The sequence below is a fragment of the Hipposideros armiger genome, unplaced genomic scaffold, assembly GCF_001890085.2.
Source record: "Hipposideros armiger isolate ML-2016 unplaced genomic scaffold, ASM189008v1 scaffold_40, whole genome shotgun sequence".
In the NCBI taxonomy this organism is placed as follows: domain Eukaryota; kingdom Metazoa; phylum Chordata; class Mammalia; order Chiroptera; family Hipposideridae; genus Hipposideros; species Hipposideros armiger.
This window is the reverse complement of record NW_017731390.1, coordinates 3907742-3933436: the sequence shown is the minus strand read 5'-3', so window position 1 is coordinate 3933436 and position 25695 is coordinate 3907742. Positions and strand designations below refer to the sequence as shown.

At 50.3% G+C, this 25695-nt stretch overlaps 1 protein-coding gene, 3 non-coding genes and 1 pseudogene across 7 annotated transcripts in view; 3 read left to right on the top strand and 2 right to left on the bottom strand.

Annotated features, from left to right (window-relative positions):
• LASP1 (LIM and SH3 protein 1) overlaps nt 1-16050 on the bottom strand; it is a 37319-nt gene extending 21269 nt beyond the window's left edge. The window contains exons 1-2 of one of the 4 annotated variants that reach the window (XM_019638768.1): nt 15864-16050; nt 7915-8009 (exon numbers count right to left, since the gene is read on the bottom strand). In XM_019638768.1, the coding sequence (XP_019494313.1) occupies nt 7915-7970 (56 nt within the window). In that variant the 5' untranslated portion in view covers nt 7971-8009; nt 15864-16050. Of the gene's footprint in view, nt 1-7914; nt 8010-14279; nt 14457-14979; nt 15170-15863 lie in introns of those variants that run through there. The other 3 variants (XM_019638767.1, XM_019638769.1, XM_019638770.1) reach the window with 3 other exon arrangements.
• TRNAC-GCA (transfer RNA cysteine (anticodon GCA)) lies at nt 15934-16005 on the top strand. Its single transcript has one exon. It is a non-coding gene; the product is annotated as a tRNA-Cys (tRNA).
• Nucleotides 16051-16218: 168 nt separating the features above from the next.
• On the top strand, nt 16219-24983 carry LOC109380696 (eukaryotic translation initiation factor 1 pseudogene; annotated as a pseudogene).
• Nucleotides 17593-17664, bottom strand: TRNAC-GCA (transfer RNA cysteine (anticodon GCA)). Its single transcript has one exon. It is a non-coding gene; the product is annotated as a tRNA-Cys (tRNA).
• Nucleotides 20891-20962, top strand: TRNAC-GCA (transfer RNA cysteine (anticodon GCA)). Its single transcript has one exon. It is a non-coding gene; the product is annotated as a tRNA-Cys (tRNA).
• Nucleotides 24984-25695: the final 712 nt, after the last annotated feature.

Genomic DNA, 25695 nt, shown 5'->3' with positions numbered 1-25695 from the left:
AGGGAAGTCCTCACAGCCACGTCTGCAGGGACCTCTAGGACCATCTGGCCCAACACCCTCATTTCCCAGAGGAAATAGCACCAGGCACTTAGGCAACTTCATAATTAACTTATTTATCACATCAGTTTTTTGTCTTCTCTCTCCACTACTTCTCTATGAGGTGAGGGTAATTTTTAGTCTCTTTTGTTCACTGATTTATCCCAAGCTCCTAGAACAGTACCTGGTGTTCAATACATGTTTGTTGAATAAATAAATGTCACCCCAGGCGTTGCAGCTGGGCCACGACTAGAACTCAGGCCTCCTACATCCCACTGGGTCATCACCAAGTCCCCAGCAAACCAGCTAAGGGAGAGGCAGCCCTGAGTCCCCGTGGTTTGTGTACACGTGCGGGTATATGAAATGGATGGGGGTCCACATGCACCCCAGCTATTTCAGGGACTAGTGGGTGGCTTCTCTGAGCAGGAGACCACCAGCAGATCTCTGATTCACAGGCTGTCCCCAGGTAAGAGGTGGATTGCCTCCTTCCAGCCATGTTCCACCCCAGTTGGCTGACATGCCCTAGAGCTGGACATGAGCAGCCTCCTGCCTCTGTGCCCTCACCAAACCTGGCATGTTCTCGTCACCCGTACCACCTTGAGCCAGAGCTACTGGTGAACACATGACTTCCCTCAGTGACAGGCAGGACTTGGGGTTTGGAGAACTCAACCAAGGGGGTGGCATGATTAGACAGGGCACAGTGCTGGACTCTGGCCCTGCCACTGATTTGCTGGGTCACTTTGGCAAATCCCTTTTCCCTCTGGATTTCCCACTATCTTGAACCAAGGTGTTTCTAACTGTGCGCCAACTCCTAGCCTCCTTTGCCCTGCCTGGGTCCTGCCTTCCAGATCAGCCCAGGCCCATAGCTGCCCCACCATGAGAGGAGGGAGAAGCGGCTAAAAAGTAAACACAGATGCCTGCAGCTGGCATGACCTGCGAATGAATGTAGGGCTAAGGTTGTGGGTCCAGTCCCCCCAAGCTTGGCCCAATTCCACAAAACCAGGGCCACCCACAGCTGAGGAGAGTGCCATTCAAAATTCCTGAGCAGTTTCAGGGAAAAAGAAAATCAACTGGGCATCTGTTCATGGAGATTAGAAAGAGAACAGTAGGAGGGATTTAAGTAAGATCTCTAGCAGAACTGGCTGGCCCTGAGGTCCTAAAAGGAAGGGCTTCAGAGATGACCTACCCATTAAGTCAGAGCCATTCTGAAGGCTTCATGGGGTGGGAAGTGTGGTGAGAACATCTGTAAGGAGAGATTCGTGTGGCAGAGGAGGGAGAGCAGGTCCTAAAGCAGAGGGATGGGGCAGAAGACCTCCAGGGCAGCTCAGGCCCAGACCTTGAGAAGATGGCGTTGGTTAGCATTTGATGGGAAAGGGTAGCAGGCAGGCTCGGCAAACACATGTGCACAGGAGCCAGTCTGCAAACCTGGAGTTTCCCATTTGCCTGAATGTGTAGGGGTAAACCGGAATACCAGCTCCAGTAGCCCAAGGACAGCCAGGCATGTGTACCTGACGTGCACCCCCACACCCTGCAGTTCCGAGGCTCCTACACACACCGTGATTCCTCATACACGATAAATGTATAGATGGGCCTTCTGCAGAGAAGCGCATCTCCTGGACACCAAGGCCAGCAGTTCCACATGAGACAGTGCTCATTACAGGCCACATTCACACACTTCTAACACCTCCTACATTCCACCAGAAGGGTCTTAGGAAACCCCAACATGGAGCAAGTGCCTCTGGGTGGGGTTGGTGGGTATTTCATCCTCTCTTTGGAGCCATATGAGATCCAGATCTCAGTGCCCCCACAGCCAGAGCACTAATCCCATTGGGAAAGGGTGACCAGCCTAGATGTTGACTGGCTTGATCTGGCAGGGGGAGGAAGGGGATTTTAATTCTGAATCAGACTAAGTCGATTAAAGAGGAGCACAGAGCCCCGAATCTCCAACCCCAGGCCAGAGGAAGACAGGGAGACATGCAACTCAGGCTATATTCCTTCTGCTGGGTCAACCCTGTCCCCTCCCCACAGCCCCCAGCCCTGGTGAGACAACCCTGCCTGCCTTTTCCTTTCCCTGCTCACTGCGCTTCAGGTTCCCATGGCAACCTCACCCTCAGCTCCAGGCAGGAGAGCAGGGAGAGCAGAGAGAGAGAGCAAAGAGAGAGAGAGAGAGAGAGAGAGAGAGAGAGAGAGAGAGAGAAAGAGAGAGAATATCTGTGGGGGTGGGGAGGAGGCAGACAGCAAGGGTGTTCTCAACTGCGGAGGGCCCATGAGGGAAAAACCAGGAGACTGTCTGCAGGCTCCTTGTAGACTACTTAGGTAAGGAAGACAGGTGCCATGGGTTTTTTTTTAGAGGGGAAGACACAGCAACATCAGAGCTGTGCCACTCCCCCCACCACGACTGCCCTGGAAAGGGCTCCAACTGATTCGACCTCCTTCCAGAAAGGACTGCTGGGAATTTTACCTTTTCCCTCCCGCTCCGTCCTCAGGTTGAAACTCCGCACACCCACGACCCTCACATTCCTGTAGAGATGAATGGATGCATGTGTGTGCCAACGTGGGCACCAAGACAGAAGAGGGGCCGCCCGCCCCCAGCGAGTGACCCCACTGGAACCCCAGCCCCACCAACACTGGGCCATGGTGAGGGAACAAGGGGCCAGGATGGGGAGAACCCAGTGTCCCTGGAGCTGGGTCCAGAGCACAGCTCCTTTGTCCCTTCATGGGCCAGCCTGGGCCCAGCCCCTTGTTAATCATTCAACACAGTGGGGCCTCAGCGATGCTCCTCCCCATCCTTGATAGCAGTATCAGCTGCTCCCGGGAAGAGAGGCATGGAGAGAGCCCACAGGACAGGAAGTCTGGGAGACGGATAGAGATCTAGCCTCCATGAGGGCAATCAGGAAGCTGTCAGCAGTAGCCTAGGCCTCCAGGAGAACTTTAACAGGCACACAAAGTGACTTCTTGATGCTCGTATGCTGTGTCCCGTGCACATTCCCTCTTGAAATTTTCCACAAGGCTTTGGGCTAAAAAAGGTAGGCATTATCAATGTGCCCATTTCATAGATAAAGAAACTGAGGTCCAGTGTCAAGGACCAAGACCTTGCCCAATGGACTCTCCTCTCCGCCACAGCTACCCAGCCAGCTAAGAGCAAATTGACATCTCTCTCTCAGGTGGACCCCAGTCCACTCACAGCTCTCAGACCTTTAGGGAAAGATGTGCTTGGCAGGGTGAGTGGTGTACACAGTAATTCATCTTTCAAGCCCAACCCCTTTCCTAGCTTGGCCATTAGGAGAGACCCCAGAGGGGCTCTCAGCCACCCGCAGTCAGAAGGCGCCTATTCCTTATAGCTTTCGTAAAGCAGGTGTCTTGAGAACCCGGACCTGTGGGGATGCAGACGGGGCCTCTGCCTCAGGGGAGGGGTTATCCCCAAGGACCTCTGAGACACCTTCCTGCTCAGAGGGACCGTGAGGATAAGGAGGATGCTGAGTTGCTGCTAGGCTCCTGTTTATGGGCTTACTGGGGACAGGGACAGCTTGTCGGGTACAGCCCCACGCCCAGTACTGCCATTAGCTGTGTTCCAGAGGCAGAAGAAGAACAGACCACAGAGCCTGAAAACCCAGTGCCCGCCTCTGCATGCAACCTCACCCCCTTCCAGCCTCGGACCCGTTCAAAAACCACAGCTTTTTGTTCAAGTAGGAACAAAAATACATCAACAAAAGCAACAAGGAGCCTTTGGTTTTACCAAAAGGGAGAAAAAAAAAAAATAGTCCCAACATCCTGCCTCTGGAAGGAGCTGCTGATCCCCCTGCCGGGAACAGTGCCCATGAGCGGTGGGGAGGGTTCCCTTCTAACCCAGTTTCTCACCAGTCCCCGAGGCCTCAGGGCTGAAGTGGTGGGGATAGGAAGCAACAAGGAAGCATTGTTTGATCAGAGAAAAATAATGAGCAGCCAGAAAGATCAAGGCTAGATGTGAAGAAGAACTTACCAGCCCTCAGGGGTTGGAGACAAAATAAAAAGTCAATGCCAGCGCGTGCCCCTGATGGCAATACATAAAGAGAAATAATTCTGCTAAGTTGGGCAAGGTGTGGAAACACTGGACCTCAGTTTCCTCATCTATGAAATGGGGATGCTAAGAAGCAAAGTGACTCCTGAGGTTCCTTGAGGCCCTGACATCTCTAAGTGCAAGGATTTGGGGATAAGAGTGAAGTGTGGGGTCTGCCTGGAGGCCGCATATGGCCACTGGGGATGCCCCTTTGAGCGTGCCTCCTGTCCCAAGCACACACCACACACCTCCCTTCCACTCTCACTCCTGGTGCTGCCCTCGGCTCCCTAAGACATCTGATCCCATTTTGCCCAGTCAAGAGGCAGAGAATTCTGGGGAGGCAGGAAAGCCCCAGGCCCCAGACCTAGATTTGCCCACCGCTCCCCCATCGCCTAAGACCACTGGGATCTAAGACAGTGTGCTAGAATCCAGAGACACACTGAGCACCCAGCTCCACCAGCACAGACCCACTCCACCTTCTGAGGCCTGGCAGAAGGACCACAGTGCCTTGTCCCTCAGAACGAGGGACATCTCCATTCTCCTCAGTCCCTCACGCCACAGCTCAAGAAAACTGAGGGACGGACCTCGGATATCTGCAGTCAGTGAAGAGGGTAAGGGTGGAACCAGGCGCCTCCCTTTCTTCACTGGCCCATCTCCACTCCCCACTTGACTCCACAAAAAAACGGGTTTCCCTGGCTTGTAACTCCCCCACCCCCACCCCCAGGTCTGCAGCATCCATTGACACATGGCCCCCAAGGAGGAGGGAACAGCACATTTCTCCCCATCCCCACCCCACCCCTGACCTCGAGACTCAGAGACTATTTGCATGGAGACAAAGCAGGTTTGTGGTGTAGATCTGCCCCACTTTCAGAAAATGTAGTTTACAAAACAAGTAGTCGAGGCCATAAATATTCCTCTACCCAACAGAGCAGACTCCCGCCACCTACCTAGAAGCTTCAAGAAAGAATTCAATTAATAGTGCTTCTTCCACCACTGGCTATTGTGCAAAAGCGGGCATGCATACCTCTAGCGTGCCCGGGAAGTGTGGACACAAACGCAGCCTATTCAGTCTGCCTCTCTGGTGTTTCGCCCCAGCCCCACGTCTGGCAGCGTGTGTGTGTCTGGATACACCAGGCACATGCGTAAGTGCACGTCCATGGGGGTCCACCATGACCAGGCAGGCCGGCTGTGAGCTCTAGCCTGTGTTTTCCCCACTGCCTCACCCTAAGGCAAGTCTGGTACAAGGAGAGAAATAGAAGAGGCCTTTTTGCTGCTTACAGTCACTTTCCAGTGACTTACATCTCAGTAGTGAGAAGCCACCGGGAAAAGACAGGCAGCTTTCTTCTCTCTTGAACACCTCACTGTGAGATCCTGGCTCAGGGACTAGCCAGAGACAGGCAAAACGCAGAGACCACCCTGCACGCCAAACGCATAATCACTCACTGGGTGGGCACAACTCCCTGGCAAAGTGCCAGGAGAGACCACCTGCCTCTCTAGGTTCTGAGTAGGAGGTGCTGCTGAGAAGGAAACCAGGCCTGGTCCACAAAGCAAGGCCAGGATAGAAATTAGGGCAAAGCTATACCCTGGAAACCTCAGGATTCGGAAATTGAATGTCACTGGGGGATGGGGCGGGAGGCAGGAAGAAAACAGGAAGGAATGAGAGTGAATACTCAGGACAGTGCCTGGCGCATCACTTGTGCTCGAAACTCTTTGGTCTCGAGTCCAGTATCCCAGGGGAGGAAGTCTGAACCATGGGAAAACCGAGACTCAGACAGGTCCAGAGGGCGCTCCTTGCAGGTCAGGCCTGCATATGATTTATCCTGGAATTTCCATGTCTGGCTAGCTGGCACCGAACAACTGCTTAGCAGAAGCTGGCTGAGGGAGTGTGAATGCCTCAGGCAAGGTGCTACAACAGCTGGAGTGAAACATAGCTGGGCCACAGAGCCCCCAAGTCTTCTCCTTCCCAGCTGGGTAGCACAGGCCAGGGCTGTAAAGACTGGGGGATCCCCAAGGGGTGAACCTGCTTCTCTGGCTGAGGGCCAGGTGACAGATGGGGGAGTCTCTGCCTGGGCATGTGGGAAGCAGCATCCAGGGAGAGGTGCTTCATCTTCTGCCTGCCCCAGAGCGCCCCAACCCCTGCAAGGAGCTCCCCACTCCACTTGCTGCCTCCCCAGAAGAGGGTGAGAAAATTAAGCTGGGACTTTGGCACCAGGCTGAGAAAATACAGGAGAAAACAAGGATAAGCCTCTGATTTCTTTCTCCAGCTCCCAATGCTCACTGAATTCTAGACTACTGGAGTCTTGGGAAGAGCATCAGTCCCCGCCACCTGCTGGGCTCAGGGTTCAGCCAGGCTTCAGCCTGCAAGGGCGGAGGCTCGGCAGCTGTCCCCAGAAGAGCCTTGGTGCCCCAAGTCTAGCTTGAAGTCGTCCAGCAATCAAGGCGTTAAAACTGCCCAGGCTTCTGGCTTTGCTGAACCCCACCCCGCTCCCCAACAGAGGGAGGAAGTGGCAGAGAATCAGTGCTTGTGTGAGCCCTTAAGAATTTGAAGAATGTCCCATTTCCCTTGGGGGGGTGGGAGGGGTTGGTGGGGGGAAGAGGACCATGGAAGCTAACAGAAGGGGCAGCTGACTTCGAAGAGCGGGACAGAGCTATGATGCTCTTTCTACCCCAGGGCAACCTTCCCAGTGCCCTAATCCCTCCCAGAAGGGACAACACACATGTTGCTTCTTGAGTGTGAGATTTTTATCAGAAATCTGTTTTCCCAGTACCTGGCACAGGTTAGCACGTAGCAGCCGGCAAGCAAAACCTGTCTGATGAATGAAAAAACCCCAAGAAGATGAAGTTGTGGTATTAGCAGGGGGTGCAACAAGGGAGAGGCAGCCTTTCAAAGGGGTAGAAGCCCCCAACCCCTCTTAGGAAGTCCAAAAGTTCCCCTCCTGGGTGAACTTCAGCTGCAAAGAGCCTCCTGACTGAGAATTTAAAACAAAAAATGTGGACTCCAATCGGATACTGAATTGTTCTGAATACTGATCTTGCCACTGACTTGAAGTGACTTGACCTTCTGAAGCCCCCACCTAGCAGGGTGGCTATGTGATCCTACATGTGCCATGGACCTGCCCTGAGTTTGCACAAAGTCACCTTGAAGGTGGAAGGTGTTGGTACAGCACCGGACGGGGGAACCACCACACCTCCATCCACCTCCCTGCAGCAGGCCAGGCTGCATGCAGGTGCCAGTGCAGAAACAGGAGTCCAAGCTAACTCCACTGGAAAAGAGGTGAAGGTCTGTGTGGCCTCCCTCACCAGGCAGGCACGAGCTCTGCCCTGAGCCAGGCCACCCCTTCCTGCTGCCCCCACTTGACAAGAAATGAACACTAGGAAGGGCTGCAGCCAGGAGCCCCCAAAGCCTAGCACCCAGACCCTCTGGTAAGGGGCAGATAAGAGATGGAGGTAAGTCAACTGCTCTTTTGGGAAGAGAAATGAGGGAAGGAGAAGCGGAGAACACAACTGGGCAGAAACAGGGCAGGTCACTTTTTCTTGAAAAGACCACACTGGCTCCCTCCCTGGCAGCAGGGCGCAGGGGGAAGAACACGCTTGCGTTACTGGGTTTGAAATAGCCTCTCACCAGCCATGTAATCTTTCTTGGGAGAAGCCCTTCTCTTCCCCAAGCCTGTTTCCTTCTCTGTAAAATGTGAGTGGTAACAGCCCTTCCTTCATCCAGCTGTGGTGAGGGACAAATGTGATTGACACTAACAGAATGTCACCTTGTGGTTATTAGAACAGAAGGTAGAAGGAGGGAGAACACTGAGGGGCCCGCCCAGCCCCCTGCCCAAGGCAGGACTCACGCGTTGCAGTAGGGTTTCTTCTCGTAGCCCTTGTAGTTCTTCATGTTGAGTGTCATCTTGCACGTCTCGCAATGGAAGCATGCTTTATGCCAGAACTGGGGACAGAGGCAGAGGGAGGACACCTGTCAGGCATCAGTACTTCAGGAAGTGGGGCTCGGGCCCTGGGAAGGAGTGCTCCATCCCAGGGACTGGAACACGGAATCACCCTGGGTGAGCTAAGGACATCTCAGGTCACGGAGGCTCTGACAGCTATGGCACTCCCCTCCCCTTCCCCACTAGTCAGCCATTTGAGCTGTCAGGAGCGGGCGGAGGGCAAATGTGAAGGATGAGTGGGGAAGAGGCCAGTAATAGTAGTGTCAAGCTGTCCCCAAAAGATCGGCTCCACCTCTCCTGACCACTCCTTCTACCCCCAGCTGGAGAAGCCTCATTGCTTATGCAAACCTGCACCAGGGTTGCTAAGAAGCCACTGCTGAAAGTGAGGGGCAGCTCCTCAGTCTTGACAAGGCCTAGAGAAGAGAAGGGGGGCCCAGCCCCCAAGCACCCGGAGCACCCACACTGGAAACCCAGGCACTCTTAGCTCCCACACCAGGATTTCCTGACACATGTGAGCCTGGATGACACTCCAGCTCTGACGGGTGGGACCCCAGACCAGAGAACAGAAGTGGGTGCTCCAGTTCTAGCCACTACTCCTATAAGGTTTTCCCCTTCCATCACCCTTCTCCCACCCCTCTGGTAGGAGAGCACCCAGCAGCTGGTCTCCCTGAGGCACTGAAGGGCTCTGCTTAAAAGCCCTGGAGGGGAAACCCCCCCCCCCATAGTGGACATCAAAGCTCTACCCTGACTAGCTGTGTGACCTTGGTCAGGGCCCACACCTCTGAGCCATTTCCAGGTCTGTAGAATGAAAATGATACCTGTGACTCCTGGGACTGTTGAGGATTAAATGAGAAAGCACCTACAAAGCCCGCAGCACAGCACCTGGCACCTCTAAGTACCCGAATGTTAGATGCTGGGCACAGAAGATATGAACCTCGGCCAAGAGGCCTCAGCAGCGCACACTGAAGGTTTGTATGTGCTGGGGTACTGGTGGGGCTTCACAGCGCCGAGACACAGCTACAATGCGGGTGAGAATAAGTGACAGGTAAGACTCCAGTCAAGCCCAGAGGCCCAGAATAGAACAACCAGGACCATTCCAGGGTGGCCAGTGGAGGGGAACAGAGTTGAAAGCCATGAGGGAAAGGGAAAGGATACGACAGAAGTGACCCCATCCTAAGAAATTTTGATGCTGGGGCAAACCCATGCACATGAGATCTAAACCTGCCCCTGGCAGCCGGTGATGAGACCCAGGATCTGCGTGAACCAAGGGTCCAGCTTCCAGGACTCCAGAATCTGGGCTGCCTGGGTGATCTGCCTGGCCTGTCTCTGCCCCATTTCTCAGCAGTCAAAGGAGACACTCCTGACCCCTCAAACAAAGGGGCCAAAAGCCAGGAAAGGGCCCAGGGAGGCTTTTGCAGGTGACCAGCACAGGGCTGGTTCTTGGCCCTGTGTCAAGGAATTCCCCCAAGGCAGTGCTTTTCAAAATGTGTTTCCCCGACAAGGGTGCTTCTGGGACACAGTAGAGGAAGAGACGGAAAAAGGAAGCTGGAAGGTTGGAACACCACCTCCCCTACCCTACCCCACTTCAACCAGAGACCATGGGGTCATTTGGGGGGTGATCGCCTTCTAATAGGGTACTTTCCCTGTCAAGGGGACCCAAAGGAATCTCCAATGGTGGAATACTAAATGAAGTGATAAGAGAACCACTCTTCTGGGAAGGCCACCTGGAAGTCTGGAAGCCAAGGGACAGCTAGTCTGAACTTGGCCCCACCCCAACCGGGGTCTATCCCAGAGCCCAGCCCAGACGCCTCCTGATGCAAAACCCCAACACCTACAACCCACCCACCAGAAAACTACAACAGGGTAGACCCTGCTCACATCAGCCCCCTGAGTGACAGCCCCTCTCCCTCCCCCAGTGCCTGGGGGGCACTGGCAGAGTGCCCCAGCACTGTCACCACCCAGTCCGCTGGCCTCTGACTGCTTAGCTGCACATGCCCCTGCCTGGGCCCCCGCCTCCCCCCACCCCCACAGAGGCCTGCCAGGAAAAACATTCTCTGGAATCCAGACCATGACCCACTTTCACACACACATTTGCAGGAATATGCACTGTCCTAGGACTGGGGACCTCCAAAGCTGCCTCCTGATTGATCTGAGGAAGACAAAGGGAGGGAGACGGACATCCCTACCCTAGCAGATGGCCAGGATCCCACCCTGGAGCCAAGCAGAGGGGAGCAGCATATACTGACCAGGCTGGGGGTTCCACAAGACCCCTCAGGCTGCCGTTTGGAAGGGAGCCCCCATATGAGAGGATGGTGCCCGTTCCCATCAGCAGCTCTTCTCCACCTCACCCCCAGAGACCCCTTGCTCTCAGCTAGATACACCAGCTGAGCCTCTGGGCTGGGTAGTAGTCATCTGTTCCCTTACAGGGCGCACGGGAGCAAAATAATGAAAACAAGAGTGGACTGAGTGCCTCCGGGAGAGCTACTGAACTCGGTCTCTGCATCTGTAAAGTGGAGCTAAAAACAGGGTCCCACAGAGTGCTGGGAGGAGTAATGAGGTGACATGGGCTGCAAGCTTAGCACCACTAGCTGCTTCACGTCACTCCCCTCCCCTCTCTGGAGGGCTCCGAGGTTCAGGAAAACCCAGCAGCTTCTGACACTGTGTCCTCTTTGGGGTAGGAAAGCGGGGGTAGGGAGGACAGAATATGGTGAGTCATCCAACAGCCCCTGTGGGCCAGGCCTGGACCAGGCACCCCAAGGGAACCCCATCTCCTTGATGAAAGAAACCCCATCCCTGTCTCAATCAGGTCTGATGAAGAACACAGTCAGGGAAATAAGTCAATACAACCCCACAATGACCCTCTCTGCCTCCTGAGTCCCCTACCCTGTGAGCCCTGTAGAGCAAGACTTCCCCCTTTCTTGGAAGTTCCCAGGTAAGATTTCAGAGAAGCATTCCTGGGACTCAAGACTCAGGGGAGCAAAGTACACCTCTGGGCAGGCAACGCTAATCCTTCCTGCTGCCCTGGAAGTCCAGTTTCCCTTCCACAACAAAATCAGACCTCTGGTGCCTGTTAGAAGCCTCTCAGCCCATCTCCCAAGGCTCCAGCATTACCCTCAAGTCTCCCTTGCCTGCAGCTGCAAAGCTGCAGCCCAATCCACAGAAAGGTAAACAGAGGCTGATGGGGACAGAAGTAAGATTCACCCCCGCACTTGGGCAAGACTTGGGCCAGCCCTTATCTCTCTGGAACCACTGTGGAGGTGGGGGAAGCACTGCTCACAGCTCTGGGCGAGGGGGATGCAGCCAGCTTCAGGTCACTGTGCCAGTAGCCTGGCATCTTGCCCTCTGCACCCAGGCTGCCTGGAGTGCCTATGACTCAGGGTTGGAGTATGAGACCTTCCTCTCCCTTCCTGTCGCCCAGGGTTACAGTTTCTCCCTTCTTCAGGGTTAATACCAGCCCCACCCTGGCTGGGCCACCAGCCTAGTTCAGTGGGCCACGGAGGCCACTGGCTTAAAGGCATTGACCTTGGCTGCCCTCCACAAACTCCCAGGGAGAGATGATTATTCCTAGTGCCCCAGCTCCAGGCAAGAGCCCAGGCCCAGAGTATTCTTCAGGCCAGGTTCGGGAAGGGGGCGGCACCACTATGGACACTAATGAGACAGTGTAAATAAAAGTACTTTTGCAAACACAACAGGCAGAAGAGCTGAGCACAAAGAACTTCAGATTTGAACTCCAGCTCTGGCTGAGAAGGGAATGAACCACAGGACCTACCTGAGCCTTCATTTATGGCGTTCATCATTTACAGGGGCAACCACATCTGTTTTGTGAGGCTGCTTTGAAGACCGAGCCTGGCACATCGCAATAAGTAGTAGCTACTAGGAAAGGATGGCCACAAGGTGATGGTGGGGGTACTCCCAGCTTTAACTAGGAAAATGGGGCACCACAGCTGCAAGGACTTGGCTCCTTTTTTGGGTCCAGCCCAGCCTCCTTCTACCTTGGCTGACGCCTACGGGGGTGGCAGGGTAGAATGGCGTGTAGTTCAAACAACCAGAGGTGGGGAGCCCTCCTAATGGGGGATTCCAGAGGAACTGGTGCCCACCAGTCCTCTATCCTTCCTGAATGAATGTCTCTACCTGTTTTCAGAAGCCCAGGAAAGTAAGCCAGGGGAGAGGGACAGGGCAAGATTCTTGACAACACAGGTCCTGAGATACAAATGCTTCCCAACAGGGTCTGGGACATTACTCCACCTCTCTCAAAATGTAGAGGACATTTGGAGACACAGCCTCTCTCCCTCCCCAAAGGCCCTTGTGGAAGCCCTTCAGTGTACCTGACACGAAGTAGATGCTCAATATTTGTCGAATGAATGAGCAAATGAGGTCACCCTCTTTCTCCCCAAACTCTAATCCCGTAAATCCTCTGGGGAAGCACATCTCAACCTCCTTCCTCAAACACCGTCATCAGTAATACATATTTATCCAGGATGCAGAGCACACTGGGTACTGCAGGTTGGGGGCAGGGTGACCATTAGAGGTGACATGGCCTTTATGCACCTTAAGCCTTTGGGAGATAAGGCTCAGGGAGAAGAACAGGCTAACACCAAGGACATAGCATGTGCTTTGAGTCACATTGTGGACTACATGCCCTACGAAGATTGTAGTGAACCAGGTAGGTCTAATTTGACTCTCTTCTACAGTAAGTAGGAAGTCTTGGGAAGTTGGTTAGCAACCTTGCCTACAGGGACTGAATGTTTTCCCTCCCAGGTCTCAGCCCTTAGGGTACCAGTTCTCTAGTCGGAAATGCCAGTCCTTACTGCCGGGAGTAGGTTAGGAGGAACACGTCTGATACATAGATATTCCAGGCCTCCTGCTCAGTGCAAGGGAGATCTCCCCAGGGCCACTTCCTATAGGGAGAGCTCTGAAGAGGGAGGAATCACCAACTGCCGCTTCCCAAGGCAACCCCCACCTGAATGTCCTCTTCAGCTAGGGCATGAGAACAGTTGGCTGAGGAGGGCAACCTTGCAGGATCCCTGCCCCCCTCCCCTATGACACACAGCACCAGCACCAATGCTCTTAACAAGGGGACCCAGGTGTGGGGCTAGACAGAGTATCCTAAAAAGGTAGGGAGGGCACAGCCTATACCACATCCCCTTCCGGGCACTTTAGTGCACTGCCCCACCTCCAAGGAAATGACATCATCATACCCATCTGACAGATGGTGAATACTGAGGCCTAGGGTCTTTCATAAAAGCTGGTGGGAGCAGACCTGGAATGAGGACCACATCTCCCAACTCCCAGGTCAGCAATCTCTCCATCATATGGTGCTTCTGCCTTATATGGGTGAATGTGTCTACAGCCTCTTCCCACTTAATGACTGTAGAGAAGGAGGGTCCAGGGAACTCAAGATACAGAGGCCAAAATCCCTGCCACCAGAGAAGGGCAAAAACATCAGTGTGCAAGGACAGCTATTTCTTCAGTTAGTGCTTCCAAGCTCAAGTCCCGCCCTCCAGAGTTTGGCACAGTCACCAGGAAGGTCAGTACCCACATCCCTTATATGCCCACATTGGAATCCCACCCCCTCACCCTGACTCAGAGGTCAAAGGTCACTGAGGAAGCTCCAACCCCAAGAGGAAAGGGGAGAGACAAGTATCCAAAGAACTGTCCTTTCCCAAACAAAAGGTGGCTCCAGGTGGGCAAAGAGCTTGGCCCCAGGGCTCTGCACCCCTCTTCCATCCCATGCCCTCCACCATGGCCAGTTCAGACGGGAAGGAGGGAATATTTAGACTTGGAGCCAGCTTTGGGAGGTGGGTGAAATGCACGAGGAAGGGCACAACATCACAGAGGCCCCTCCTTCAGACTGGGGCAGGATGCAAAGGAGAGGCAGATTTTGCCTCAGGATCTAAGGGAGCTTTAAAGAGTACCGGATCCCACCCCAAAATGCTGGAAACACCCAGTTCTACACTCCACCCCCTCCAAAAGTATAATGGCAACCAGATGAACAAGTCCAGTTGCGGGGGACATCGCAAAAGGGCCCCCAGGGGACAGTGAATTTCCAGAAGGCCACCCTCCCCACCCCAAACACCTCCCTTATCCTTGCCTTCTCGTGAACTCAGCCAACCCCACCCTCCATTGAGGAAACCTGCTTTGAAAAGTTAGCTCTTTGTTCTACAAGCCGGTCTCAAGCTCTGAGCACAATTTCAGATCTCTGTGAAGCACCCACCACCACCATCCTATTCCAGCACCCGACCTCGCCCGGCTCTGGCTAGGCGGCCCAGTACCTTGAGTTGGCCTCTAATTTGAGGTGGGGGCTGGGAAGCTATGGAGGAGGTCTGCTAGTCCATTAACTGCTGAACCACCCAAGGGGTATGGGGCTACAGATCGTCCAAAAAAAGGGATCTCGCAGTGGGGCTCAGGTCCTTCGCCGCAGCCCAGTTCACCAGATGCAACACTCGCCGGCTGATAGCCCCCGCCCCTTAGTCTCCAGGCCAGGAAGCTTGGCCATTCGCAGCCAGAGCGAACGGTGTCGCTGGGCCCCCCAGCCTCTGCCCCGCCCCCCCTCCTGCCGCCCCCTCCCCCAGGGCCCCGCGCTTCCGCCTACTTGGCGCTCGGGGCGGCGGGGAGAGGGAGCGGCAGTCTCCTCTCACTCTCCCGGCCCTAGGGGGCGGGACTGCACCCCTAACCTTCCCCCAGCCCCCACCCTGGGGCCTGGCTTCCCTACCCCTCTTCCGTCCTCCCAACCCCTAGGCACACAGCCCTTCTCCAGGAGTGGCTGCCCACCACGCGTGGACTCCTTGCCTCGCCTCAGGATCTCCTGATTTCCAGACTGGGATCTGTCCCCAACACCCCATGACACCGCCCTCCCTCCCTCCTCCCAGGATCGCGGGGATGAGGCGGCATAGACCCGACCCCTCTCTCCTCCCCTAATCTGAAGCACTGCTCGGTGACGGCAAAGACGCGTCTGCCGGTCCTGGGGCTCACCTTATCCAGACAGTTCACCTTCTCCGTGGGGTACACGATCTTACCGCACCGGGCGCAATTGGGATTCATGGCTCCGGGAAAGGCTGGGGCGTGGACGCCCGAGCTCGCGCGCGTTCTCTTTCCCCCGGAGTGAGCTGGCGGCGGCTGCAACTACACAGGAGGCAGCAACGGCGGCTGGAGCTAGGGAACTGGCCTCCGCCTCCGCCCTCCTTCCCCTAATAAACAGCCGGGAGGAGGGGCTGCACTGGGGCGGGGACGCGCCGCGGGCGCGGGCAGCGGTGCACGCGGACAGGCGCGCTCCCTGGGCTACGTGGGGCTGCGCGGGGGCGGGTTTCGGGGAGGGCTACGGGGTCAGGGTGCGCGCCTAGGTGAATCCCGAGGGCCCCTGGTGCCCTGGGACCAAAGGCGGCAGGCACCCCGGAAAGGAGAGCCCCGAGGCTAAGCGCGGGCAGCCGGCTTTGCCCAGAGCCCTTCCCGCGCTGTAGGCGGTGCGGAGCCTGTCTAGCCGCATATCTGAGGGACCCCGGCTGCGGGAGGCGGGCAGACTCCTGGCATCCGTCAAGGATGGGGTTGGACCCCTCCTGAACGGCCGATCACATTCACCAAATTCGGGGACTTTCCTTTGTAGCCGTCGGTACCTGGCATGAACCTGCGGACAGAACGGGAACCCCCCTGCCCCGCCCCTCAGTTACGCTCCCTTCCCCCCGCTACATCCTTCCCACTTTTTGTCGGGCGGAACGTGTCCCCCCCGCCTGTTTTCAGCGCCTCGCAGCTCCGGCTAATTCTTCCTTCCCTGCGCTTCTAACATGCAGCTTTCCTGGGGTTCCCCAGATTCAGGCAATTTCTGCTTGGCCTCCTTTCCTCCTTCATTCCTTTCGCCTTACCCTTGCTTCCCACCCTGTATAGCAGTGTCTTCAGCACACAAACAGCTATTTCCAACCGCAGGAGCGGCGCGGGGGTATAGCTCAGTGGTAGAGCATTTGACTGCAGATCAAGAGGTCCCTGGTTCAAATCCGGGTGCCCCCTTGACGGCTTTTTCCCTCCACAAGTAGCATAATTCCTTCTTTCTCGATTCTTCTATCTTCACATTGGGTCCTAGATTCAAATAAAACAAAAACGATTTTCAAAAATTCCTTCCTCATTTTCCAACCTTAGCGGAGAGATTTCGGTTTTGTTTTGTACCCAGCAGAAGGAGGAAGGGTGGATATATGCACAAATCAGGTACAAAAGCTGCGCGTCATGATTGCTGGCGCCAGAGGTGTCGGGATTTCCGCGGCCACGGGTTCCGAGGACAAAATGACTCCTCAAGTTGGCTTTCCGTTTCTTATGGGGCTGTGGGTGGGTCAAGAGAGCGAAACCCACGGACACAGTCTTTCTCCAACTTCAACTTTTTACCAGTGACATAGAAGTGCTGTGTTCACCCCTTATGGCACGGGTAGAGTCAAACAAAGCACTTTGAGAACATTATTTTGGCCAATGTACAATCATAAGGTCATTTTAATTTACAAAAATAAAGTTACATCCTAATGCAAACTAACAAAAACTAATGCAGGGGTTCTCAAACTTGAGTGTGCATCAGTATTACTTGGAGGGCTTGTTAAAACACCTCCCCATTTCTGATTCTGTAGGCCTAGAGTGGGGCCCCGAGAATTTGCATTTCTAAGTTCCCAGGGGACCACACTTTGAGAACCACTAAACTAGTAATACAAGGCTATCAAGTTTCATAACCTAAAGGTGAGGACAGATATCTATTGGCTGCGTCACCTACAGCATCATGTTGGGCCAGAAGAAAACTGTAAGTGTGAAAGGGAGTAAGGGCGTCCACTTCGACTAGATTTTGCCCCAAAAAAGGAAAAATAAAGGAGAAAGGCAGAGGCATGCTGCCTGGGTCAGGGGGCAGCTGCGATATTTTAAACCCGGAATCTGGTTGTGTCATCCCTCTGGGCCCCAGGGGAACACTCCAGCACATTTTTTCCTCTCGGGCTCCCACTACTGTGAGATGCCTCGCAAGGCTAGACATGGAGACTGAGCAGAGCAGCTATCCAGTGCAAAGCCCAGATCCAAGACATAACCAACTTTTCACCCCTTTCCTGGACACCAGGCCTCAAACTTACAACCTGGACGTTATCAGGCCAAAGGCTTGCCTTTGAGCTAATATGAAGGAGACAACTGTCCACTTCTATCTTATACCTGTGTATGTCTTGTTAAATTTTGCAGTTATATAAACCTTTTGAACTTGGATTCGTTCTCCTAGTCTTCTAGGTCAAAATGGTATTGCCCCATCCAGACACTCCAACTTTACCCAAAAACACTTACCGTTCACCTGAAGATGTGCAGCTTTTTCCTACCTGTTGGGAATAGACGTGGGCTTCTCACCTCTGAGTGGCAGCAAACATCTTAGAGGTGGTAAGGTCCCCTGAGAGGACTTTTCAGAAATGGGGATGGGATATTTGAAGAGTCAATTTGGCAAGGAATAAAGATGAGAGATAAACTTGGCAAGGAATAAGGGTGAGGGATCTTACCAGGAGTACCTGAATTTGCATTCAGAAGCCACAGACTTTCAAGTTATTCTAGGTTATACCTGAGTGACTGAGAAAACATGAAGGATAGGCTAGGGGGCACCCGGATTTGAACCGGGGACCTCTTGATCTGCAGTCAAATGCTCTACCACTGAGCTATACCCCCTCTGCTGGTGGATATTTAGTAAATTCTTTTTACACCCATCTCACATTTTTTTGTACTGACAATTGTTTATTTGTTCAAAATTAGTTAATTCTTGCTAGATGATGTTGAATTTACTAATGATGAGGAACAAAATTAAAAGACCAACTGAAGATGAGGCCTTTTGAAAACGTGAATTTAGGTACAAATCTGCCTTTTCTAGGCTCAATTCTTTATCCACAATCCCACCCATCAGTTTACCCTAAGAAGTCAGAGAACAACCTCTTGCAAACCTGAAGAGGGAATCCTTTCCCCTGGTCTCTCTCAAAGGAATACAAACTCCAGCTAGAAAGACATTTCCACTGGGAGACCTTCCCTGGCTATACTTTGTAGCAGTACCTCTCTTTTTATGAAGCTAGTACTATGTGCCCCACTCTAGGTGCAGAACATACTTTCAATAAAAAGACACGAAGGTCCTCACTCTCACTGAGTTTAAAATCTAAGGGAGACTGACTAGAAACAAATGCACAAATGAATAAACAAGGAAATACCCAGGAGTGAAAAGGGAAACAAAATTAAACAAGATGCTGCGTTTAGGGAAATATGAGGGGGGTTATTTGAGAACCATGGAAGAAAACTTTTCTGAGGAGGTGATTTTGAAGTTCAGACCTGAATGACATGAAAGAGACAGCCATTTGGCCATTGTGTGTGTGTGTGTGTGTGTGTGTGTGTGTGTGTGTGTGCGCGCGTGTGTTGGGGGGTTGCATGGCAACCCAACCCAGGTGGAAGAAACGGCTACTGCAAAGGCCCTAGGGACAAAGTGGCTGGAGGAAGATGGACAAGGGGGGAGCAATTCAAGAGAGCTGAAGAAGTAGCCAGGGCTGTAGAGGGCCTGGTAGGCCAAGGTAAAGAGTTTTCATCCAAATGGATGAAAAGCCAGCATTGGACAGTTTTGAGTAGAGTAATTTGAAATCTTCACCCATACTCTTATGGGAAAGATTTATAGGAAGTCAAGACTAGACATAGAGAATGCATATAATGGAATATTATTCAGCCTTAGAAAAGAAGGAAATTTGTGACAACATGTCACACTATGTTAAGTTAAGCCAATCACAGAAGGGCAAATATTGCATTAGTCCACTTGTATAAGATATCTAAAACAGCCAAACTCATAGAAGCAGAGAGTAGAATGGTGGTTGCCAGGGAATGAAGAAAGAGAAATGGGGAGTTGCTAATCCCTGAGTATAAAGTTTCAGTGATATATAAGATCAGTAAATTCTAGAGATCTGCTGTACAACACTGTGCCTATAGTTAACAATATTGTATTGTACATTTAAAAATCTGTTAAGAGGGTAAATCTTATGTTGAGTGTTCTTATCACAAGAAAAGAAAAAAGAGTGGACACATAGAGACAGGTTAGGATTCTATTGCAATAGTGCTGGTGAGAGATGGTGGTGATGTCTTAGATTACAGTGGTGCATTAGTTTCCTATCACTGCTGTAACAAATTACCATAAACTTATTAACTTAAAACAACCCAAATGTATTATCTTACAGTTCTGGAGGTCAGAGTTCCAAAGCCAATTTCACGAGACTAACATCAAGGTGTTATTATGCCTGCATTCCTTCTGGAAGCTTTAGGGGAGAATCAGTTTCCTTGATTGTTTGTAGCTTCTAGAGGCCTCTTGAACTTTTTGACTCATGGTTTCTTTCTTCACCTTCAAAGCTAGCAGGGTAGCATCTCCCCACTCTCTGGTCTCTGCTTCTACACTTACATCTTCTTTCGGTCTCTGACTATGATCCTCCTTCCGCCTTCCCCTTATTATGACCCTTGTGATTACATTAAACTCACCAGGATAATTCAGGATAATCTCCCCATCTCATGATCCTTAAACTTAATTACATCTGCAAAGTCCTTTCTATCAAGTAAGGTAGCATATTCACAAGGGGACTGGGATGTGGACATATTCGAGGGCCACTTTTTAGCTTACCGCAGTGCATCAGCAGAGCTGGAGAGGAGTGCGGGAACCCAGGTTGCCCATAGCAGGGGAGCCACACACTTCCTGTACATTGGATGTACATCGGAGATGAGGGAAAGAGAAAACCAAGAAGGACTTTTTTGTTGTTGTTGTATTCACTATCTGGATGGATGGTGGGTGTAGTTTCCTGAGATAAAGAACACTGGGAAAGGAGTAAGTTTAGGAGAGAAAAATTCAAGAGTTTCTTTTTAAAACTCTTACACAGAAAGTAATAAAACATAGCCTCCTATCCTCATGGACTTCACATTCTAGTATGGGGTCAATATATTAAGTTTGAGGTGCCCCATAGGCGTTTAAGAGGAGATGTTAAGTATGCAATTGGAGACCCAGTTAATTCTGGAATTCAAGGAGAGGTCCAGGTTGGAAACAAAATTTTTGGAGTTGTCAGTGTATAGTTGGTAGTTGATGAAGGAGATCGTTGATTCCAGAAATGTGCCAGATTCGGTTCATACCAGCTTGTGATAACCGATAGTTAAATTTTCAGGAATTTTGAAAGCCAGTTGACTTCTCTTTGGTAGCTTAAAATTGGCAGGTAGGAGTATTTGCATTTTGGGAAATCAGGCCCCCTGGAGCCGATTGTTAGCCATTTACCAGCACACCGCTGCTTATGACTGATTCTGATTTTCTCCAAAGAGGAAGAGGCAAGCTCTTCAGCTAAGAGAGTGCGGAGGAGATATAAGGTGTGGAAGGTTTGAGACAGGAAGGATTTTTTAATCCAGGGGAAGCCTGTTGATATTTGAAGGAGCCAAGTAAGAGGAGGAAGTGACTGAAGACGCTGGAGAGAATGGAGACAACGGGGGCACCTCTGGTACAAGAGCAGAGAGGGTCTTGGGAAAGACAAGCGAAGAACTTCCTCTTGCGTGCAAAGCACTGGGCTGGGGATTCAATGTAGCTCAGGTTGGAGGCAGGAAAGATATAAATGAGACTTGAAGAATCCCCAGACACCAGAGGTAGAAAAGGCTGTAGTTAATGTAGGAGAGGAATCCCATTGCATACACCCACAGGTCCTTCAAGCTTGGGTCAAAGCCGACTTCACTCTTTTCTCCCACTACTTGGGTCTGGATTTCCTATGCAATCTTCTTTTAGTTCTTTAGTATCACTTCGAAAAACCTGAAGCAATTGATCATAAATACCAAGCTATTGTTAATAACATAGACACTGCCCGGTCAGTAAACACTACAATTAAGTTGTGTTCTTCCCCTTTCCAGCAGAGGGGGTATAGCTCAGGGGTAGAGCATTTGACTGCAGATCAAGAGGTCCCCGGTTCGAATCCAGATACCCCCTGATGGCTCCACTTTTAAGCCTTACCAAGATCAAGATGGGAGGGTAAGAAAGAGAAGGTAGCATTAACCAAGCAAATGTTTGTCCACTCTGCAATGTGTTCTGAAGATAAAGAAACTAATAAACTTCAGCCTCATGGATGTCAGTATCTGGGTCAATTTGTAAACAAAGGGATTACTGTATCAAGTGATAATCTGCAACATTTCAAATGTGTTCTAGGTTAGTGGTTCTCAAAGTGTAGTGGGGGAACTCTTGGAGTATCCCTGAGATCCTTTCTGATAGGAAAATAGAATTGTTTTCATAATAATACTACTTGTTTCACTCCTGTTCTGTCAAGAGTATACAGTGGAGCTTTTCAAAGGCTACATGATATGTGATATCATAACAGATTAAATGTGGAAATATGAAAATCTAGCTGTCATACATTAAATCAGATACTAAAGGGATTTCCAAAAGCACGTAAAGCAAAGCCACTTTTCTCATTAAATTATTTTTGTTTGGGAAAATGTATTTTTCAGGCTTATTATCTTAAATTAATTAACAAATAATTAAACACTCACAATTTTCATTTCTAACCTGATAAATATCAATAGCTATAACCCACATAAAACTTTTTGGGATCCTCAATGATTTAAGAATGTAAATTATCTTCAGATGAAAATATTCGAGAACCACTGCTCTGTGTAAAGAGGCGACTCGGAGGGAGAATGCTGGGGTTGTGAGATGGCACAGGAAAAAGATAGCATTTGAGGAGAGTTTTGAAGAATAGGCAGTGGATAAAGCAAGGGAACAGTCCAGAAATCCTAAGCAGTTTGGTGTTGTTGGAGTGTGAAGTGTAAAAGCAAGGTGACAGGAGGTTAGGCCAAGGAAAAGGTAAGTCCTTTCAGGAAAGGTTCTAATGCTAAGTAAGGAACCTGGATGTTATTCTATAAGCACTAGAGTGCCAACATAGAATTTTAAGCCGTGGGAGGTATGGTCAGACCATTTAGAGGCTGTTGCAATAGTCTCTGAAAGGCAGACCTTTGGGCAGAAAAATTTAGGAAGTAGTCAGATCAGTAGACCTTGGTGATTAGGTCCGGGAGCCTGGGGGAAGAGGAGAATTAATTGTGACCCCGCTTTCTGTTTGAGACATTGAGAGCACTAACCGAGAAAACTAATACAGGCAGAAGAGCAGACTTTCTGAGGAAATTATGACTTCTCTTTTGGACATGTTGGGTTTGAAGTGCCTGTGGGATAGAGGTGTCCCAATCACCAGTTTTATATGCAGATATTCCTCAGCTTATGATGGAGTTGCGTCCTGATAAACACACCATAAGTTAAAAATAGCATGTCAAAACTGCATTTAATACTACATTGTAGAGTATGGGTGTTTAACCCTGTGACCGCATGGCTTACTGAAGCTGCAGCTTGCTGCTGCTACCCAGCACAACTAGAGCATCATGCTGCATATCACCAGCCCAGGAAAAGATCAAAATTTGAAGTACAATTTCTACCGAATGCATTTTGCTTTTGCACCATTGTAAAGTCAAAAAATCATAAGCCGAGCCATCATAAATGTGGGACTATCTGTATTGGCTACAACTAAGCAGAAACATCTGGACTAGAGATATAGACTGGGGAGCGATCAGCATATAGATAGTAATTGAAGCTGGTGGGTGGGTGTGATCACCCAGGGAAATATGATGAGAAGGGACCACAAGGAAGGAGGAGATAGCCCTACAGCATAGTGACTTAGAATCTATGCTTCGGAATCAGACCGACTTGGGCAGCATTCCAATTCTGCCTTTCATGATCTGCGTGATCTTGTACTCGTGGCTTAAACTATTGCTCAATTTCCTCATCTGCAAAATGAGAATAATAATACCTACATCACAGGGTTTGTTGGGAGGACCCAAGAAGGAATATTCCTGCAAAATGATTAACTCAATGGCTGGCACTTAGTAACTTTCCGTAAGTAGTCATTTCTATTATTATTATTATTATTAGCATCATAGAAACCATGATGAAGAGTTAAGAAAGTGGGAATAGAGTCACCAAACCGCTGTGAAGTACTCAAAGGCCTCCCCCTTGAGCTCCCTGGCTTCCCAGCAATCAGTCCCCCTGCCCTGCTTTCTCCCACCACCACAGGTTCCCGCAGGCTGTTTCCACCAAGGAAAAGGAATTGCATGGTATAGCTGTTAGTCAGAACCTTCACTTTCGATCCCTTTGCTGATGCTACAAAGAGTGATAATCTGCTCCCTGCTGGCACTGAGGATTATATCCGTATAAAAATTCAACAGAGAAATAGCAGTAAGACTTTTACTACTGTCGAAGGGATCACTGATGATTATGATAAAAAGAAACTAGTGACAGTGTTTAAGAAGAAATTTGCCTGCAATGGTACTGTAATTGAGCACGCAGAATATGGAGAAGCAATTCAGTGCAAGAACATACAAGGTGTGATCAAACAATACGGTGAATGTTTAAATAAAAAAAAAATTATTACGGTAAAAGATACATTGCCATTAATCCCCCTCAAAACAAAGCGAGGGGGAGCTCGCTTCGAACACACTTATCCCATCATTCTTGCTACTTTCTGAAGCAGTTCTGGAAGTCTTTTTTCATGAATATCTTTAGTTGCTCTGTCATGGCTGCCTTGATGCCCTGAATTATTTTGACTTTGGGAAAGAGCCAGAAATCTCATGATGCCAGATCCGGTGAATAAAGTGGATATTTTTATTTGACAGAAATTGCCATGTACTGATGTGTGACACAGAGCATTGTCATGATGGAGGATGATTTACGTACAGCACACTTTAAAACACACCTTCTCTCAACCATAACTCACACCTGACTGACAGCACCGAACAAGTTGAAACTTCTCACACATTTTTCACTAAGGTTGAACGTACTGCTTCTCACATTGAAGAACCCTGACTTTCCACTGGATGGCACTTGGCAACATCATTCACTGTATTTTGTGATCACAACGAAAAGGCTCCATGTCACACATCGCTTCTGGTAAGGTAATTTCTGTCAAATAAGAACATTATGGTGAGTCCTCATCCACCTTATTCATCGGATCTGGCAGGGTGTGACTTCTGGCGCTTCCCCAAAGTCAAAATGACCATGAAAGGTAAATGTTTTGAATCTATTTAGGACATTGAGGTAGCCACAACAGCACAACTAAAGACACTTGTGAAAGGGGACTTCCAGAACTGCTTCAGAAAGTGGCAAGAATGGATAAGTGCGTTCGAAGTGAGGGGAGTGTTTTGAGTGGGATTAATGGCAATATGTCTTTTACTGTAATAACTTTTTTTATTTAAACATTCACCGTAGTTTTTTATCACACCTTGTATGCCAGGTTCTCATAGAGATTGAACTGGCTAAGGACGACCAGCTGAAGGTTCATGGGTTTTAAGTGCTTCTGGCTCACTGAAGCTTAAGTGAGAATTCCCTTGATATGAATAGAATTTCCCTTCTGTCCCTTGTCACAAAGTTAAAAACCTCACAGTTTGTATAATGTAATCATTTGCGGTCTGCTTTTTACTTGGACTAGTGTAACTACTTCATGCAATAAACTGAAAAGAGCTATGATGTCTAGTCTCGAAGTCCCTCATTTAAACATAGGTCAAGCAGCAGGTGCCTGGCAGTGTCCAGCCTGAAACAAAGCAATAACATGATGTTTCAGCCAAGCTCAGAGCCCCAAGGTCACAGCGGCTCTGTTTGGCCAGAAGCTCCTCGGCTCTCCCTCTGCAGAGTTCCCTTCCCTAAGGGAATTTCACCACTTGAACAGCCTTTAGTGAAGCCGAGAGGAGATAGGATGGGGTAAGACAGCAGCCTTCAGTAGTCAAAGATCCCTTGATGTCTCCAACCTGACTGGGTGGATGGAGCTTAAAGCAGCCATCTTCCCTCTAGTGAGGTGATAGGACATCTGGCTTGCCACCAAGGTCTTTTCCAACAGACAAATCCTAGCTAATTGATGTCCAAACACCAGAATGTTAGGCCAGCCTTCTATCAGAGTATAACTTTTGACAAGGTAACAAATTTCAAACTCATGTGTCAGTCATGTACCTACTAACTGTATAGCTTGCAACTTTCTAGTAACAATTGCCTAATGCAACTGTTTGCGTGAAGTAAACTGATTTCTGTTTTTCCCCCTTCGGTTTTAATGTTATGTAATGTTTAAACCCTTATTTAAATAAAACTTGTTTTCAAAAAAAAAATAAAATGGTAGAAATAGTCCCAGTGTGAAATGCTAGGTATGGTGACCTTTCTAGTATAATTTCAGTTTATATAATTTTGAGTATAATTTCAGTCATTATCTCTACTGCTACCACTTGAGTCCGAAGCACCACCATGTCTCTCCTGGGTTACTGGAAGTGCTTCCTAACAGATCTCCTTATTTGTATCTTGTTGTCCCCTCCCACAGTTTAGTCTCAACTACAGTGATCCTTCTGACATATGTCGCCAAATCATGTCCCTTCTCTGCTTAAAACAGGGAAATGCTTCCCCGTTTCAGTCCATAAATGCCAAAGTCCATAATGGTGTACAAACCCCTACATGATATGATTCCATTACTTCTGACCTTGTGTCTTACTACTATTCCCTGCACTTGCTGTTGCCCAGTCACACCTGTCTTGCTCGCTGGTCCTCATCTTGTTAAGGCACACTCCTGCGTTAGGGCCTTTTATTGGCTGATGACTCTATCTGGACTGCTGTTCCCCAGACCTTGGTATTGCTAACTCCTTCACCTT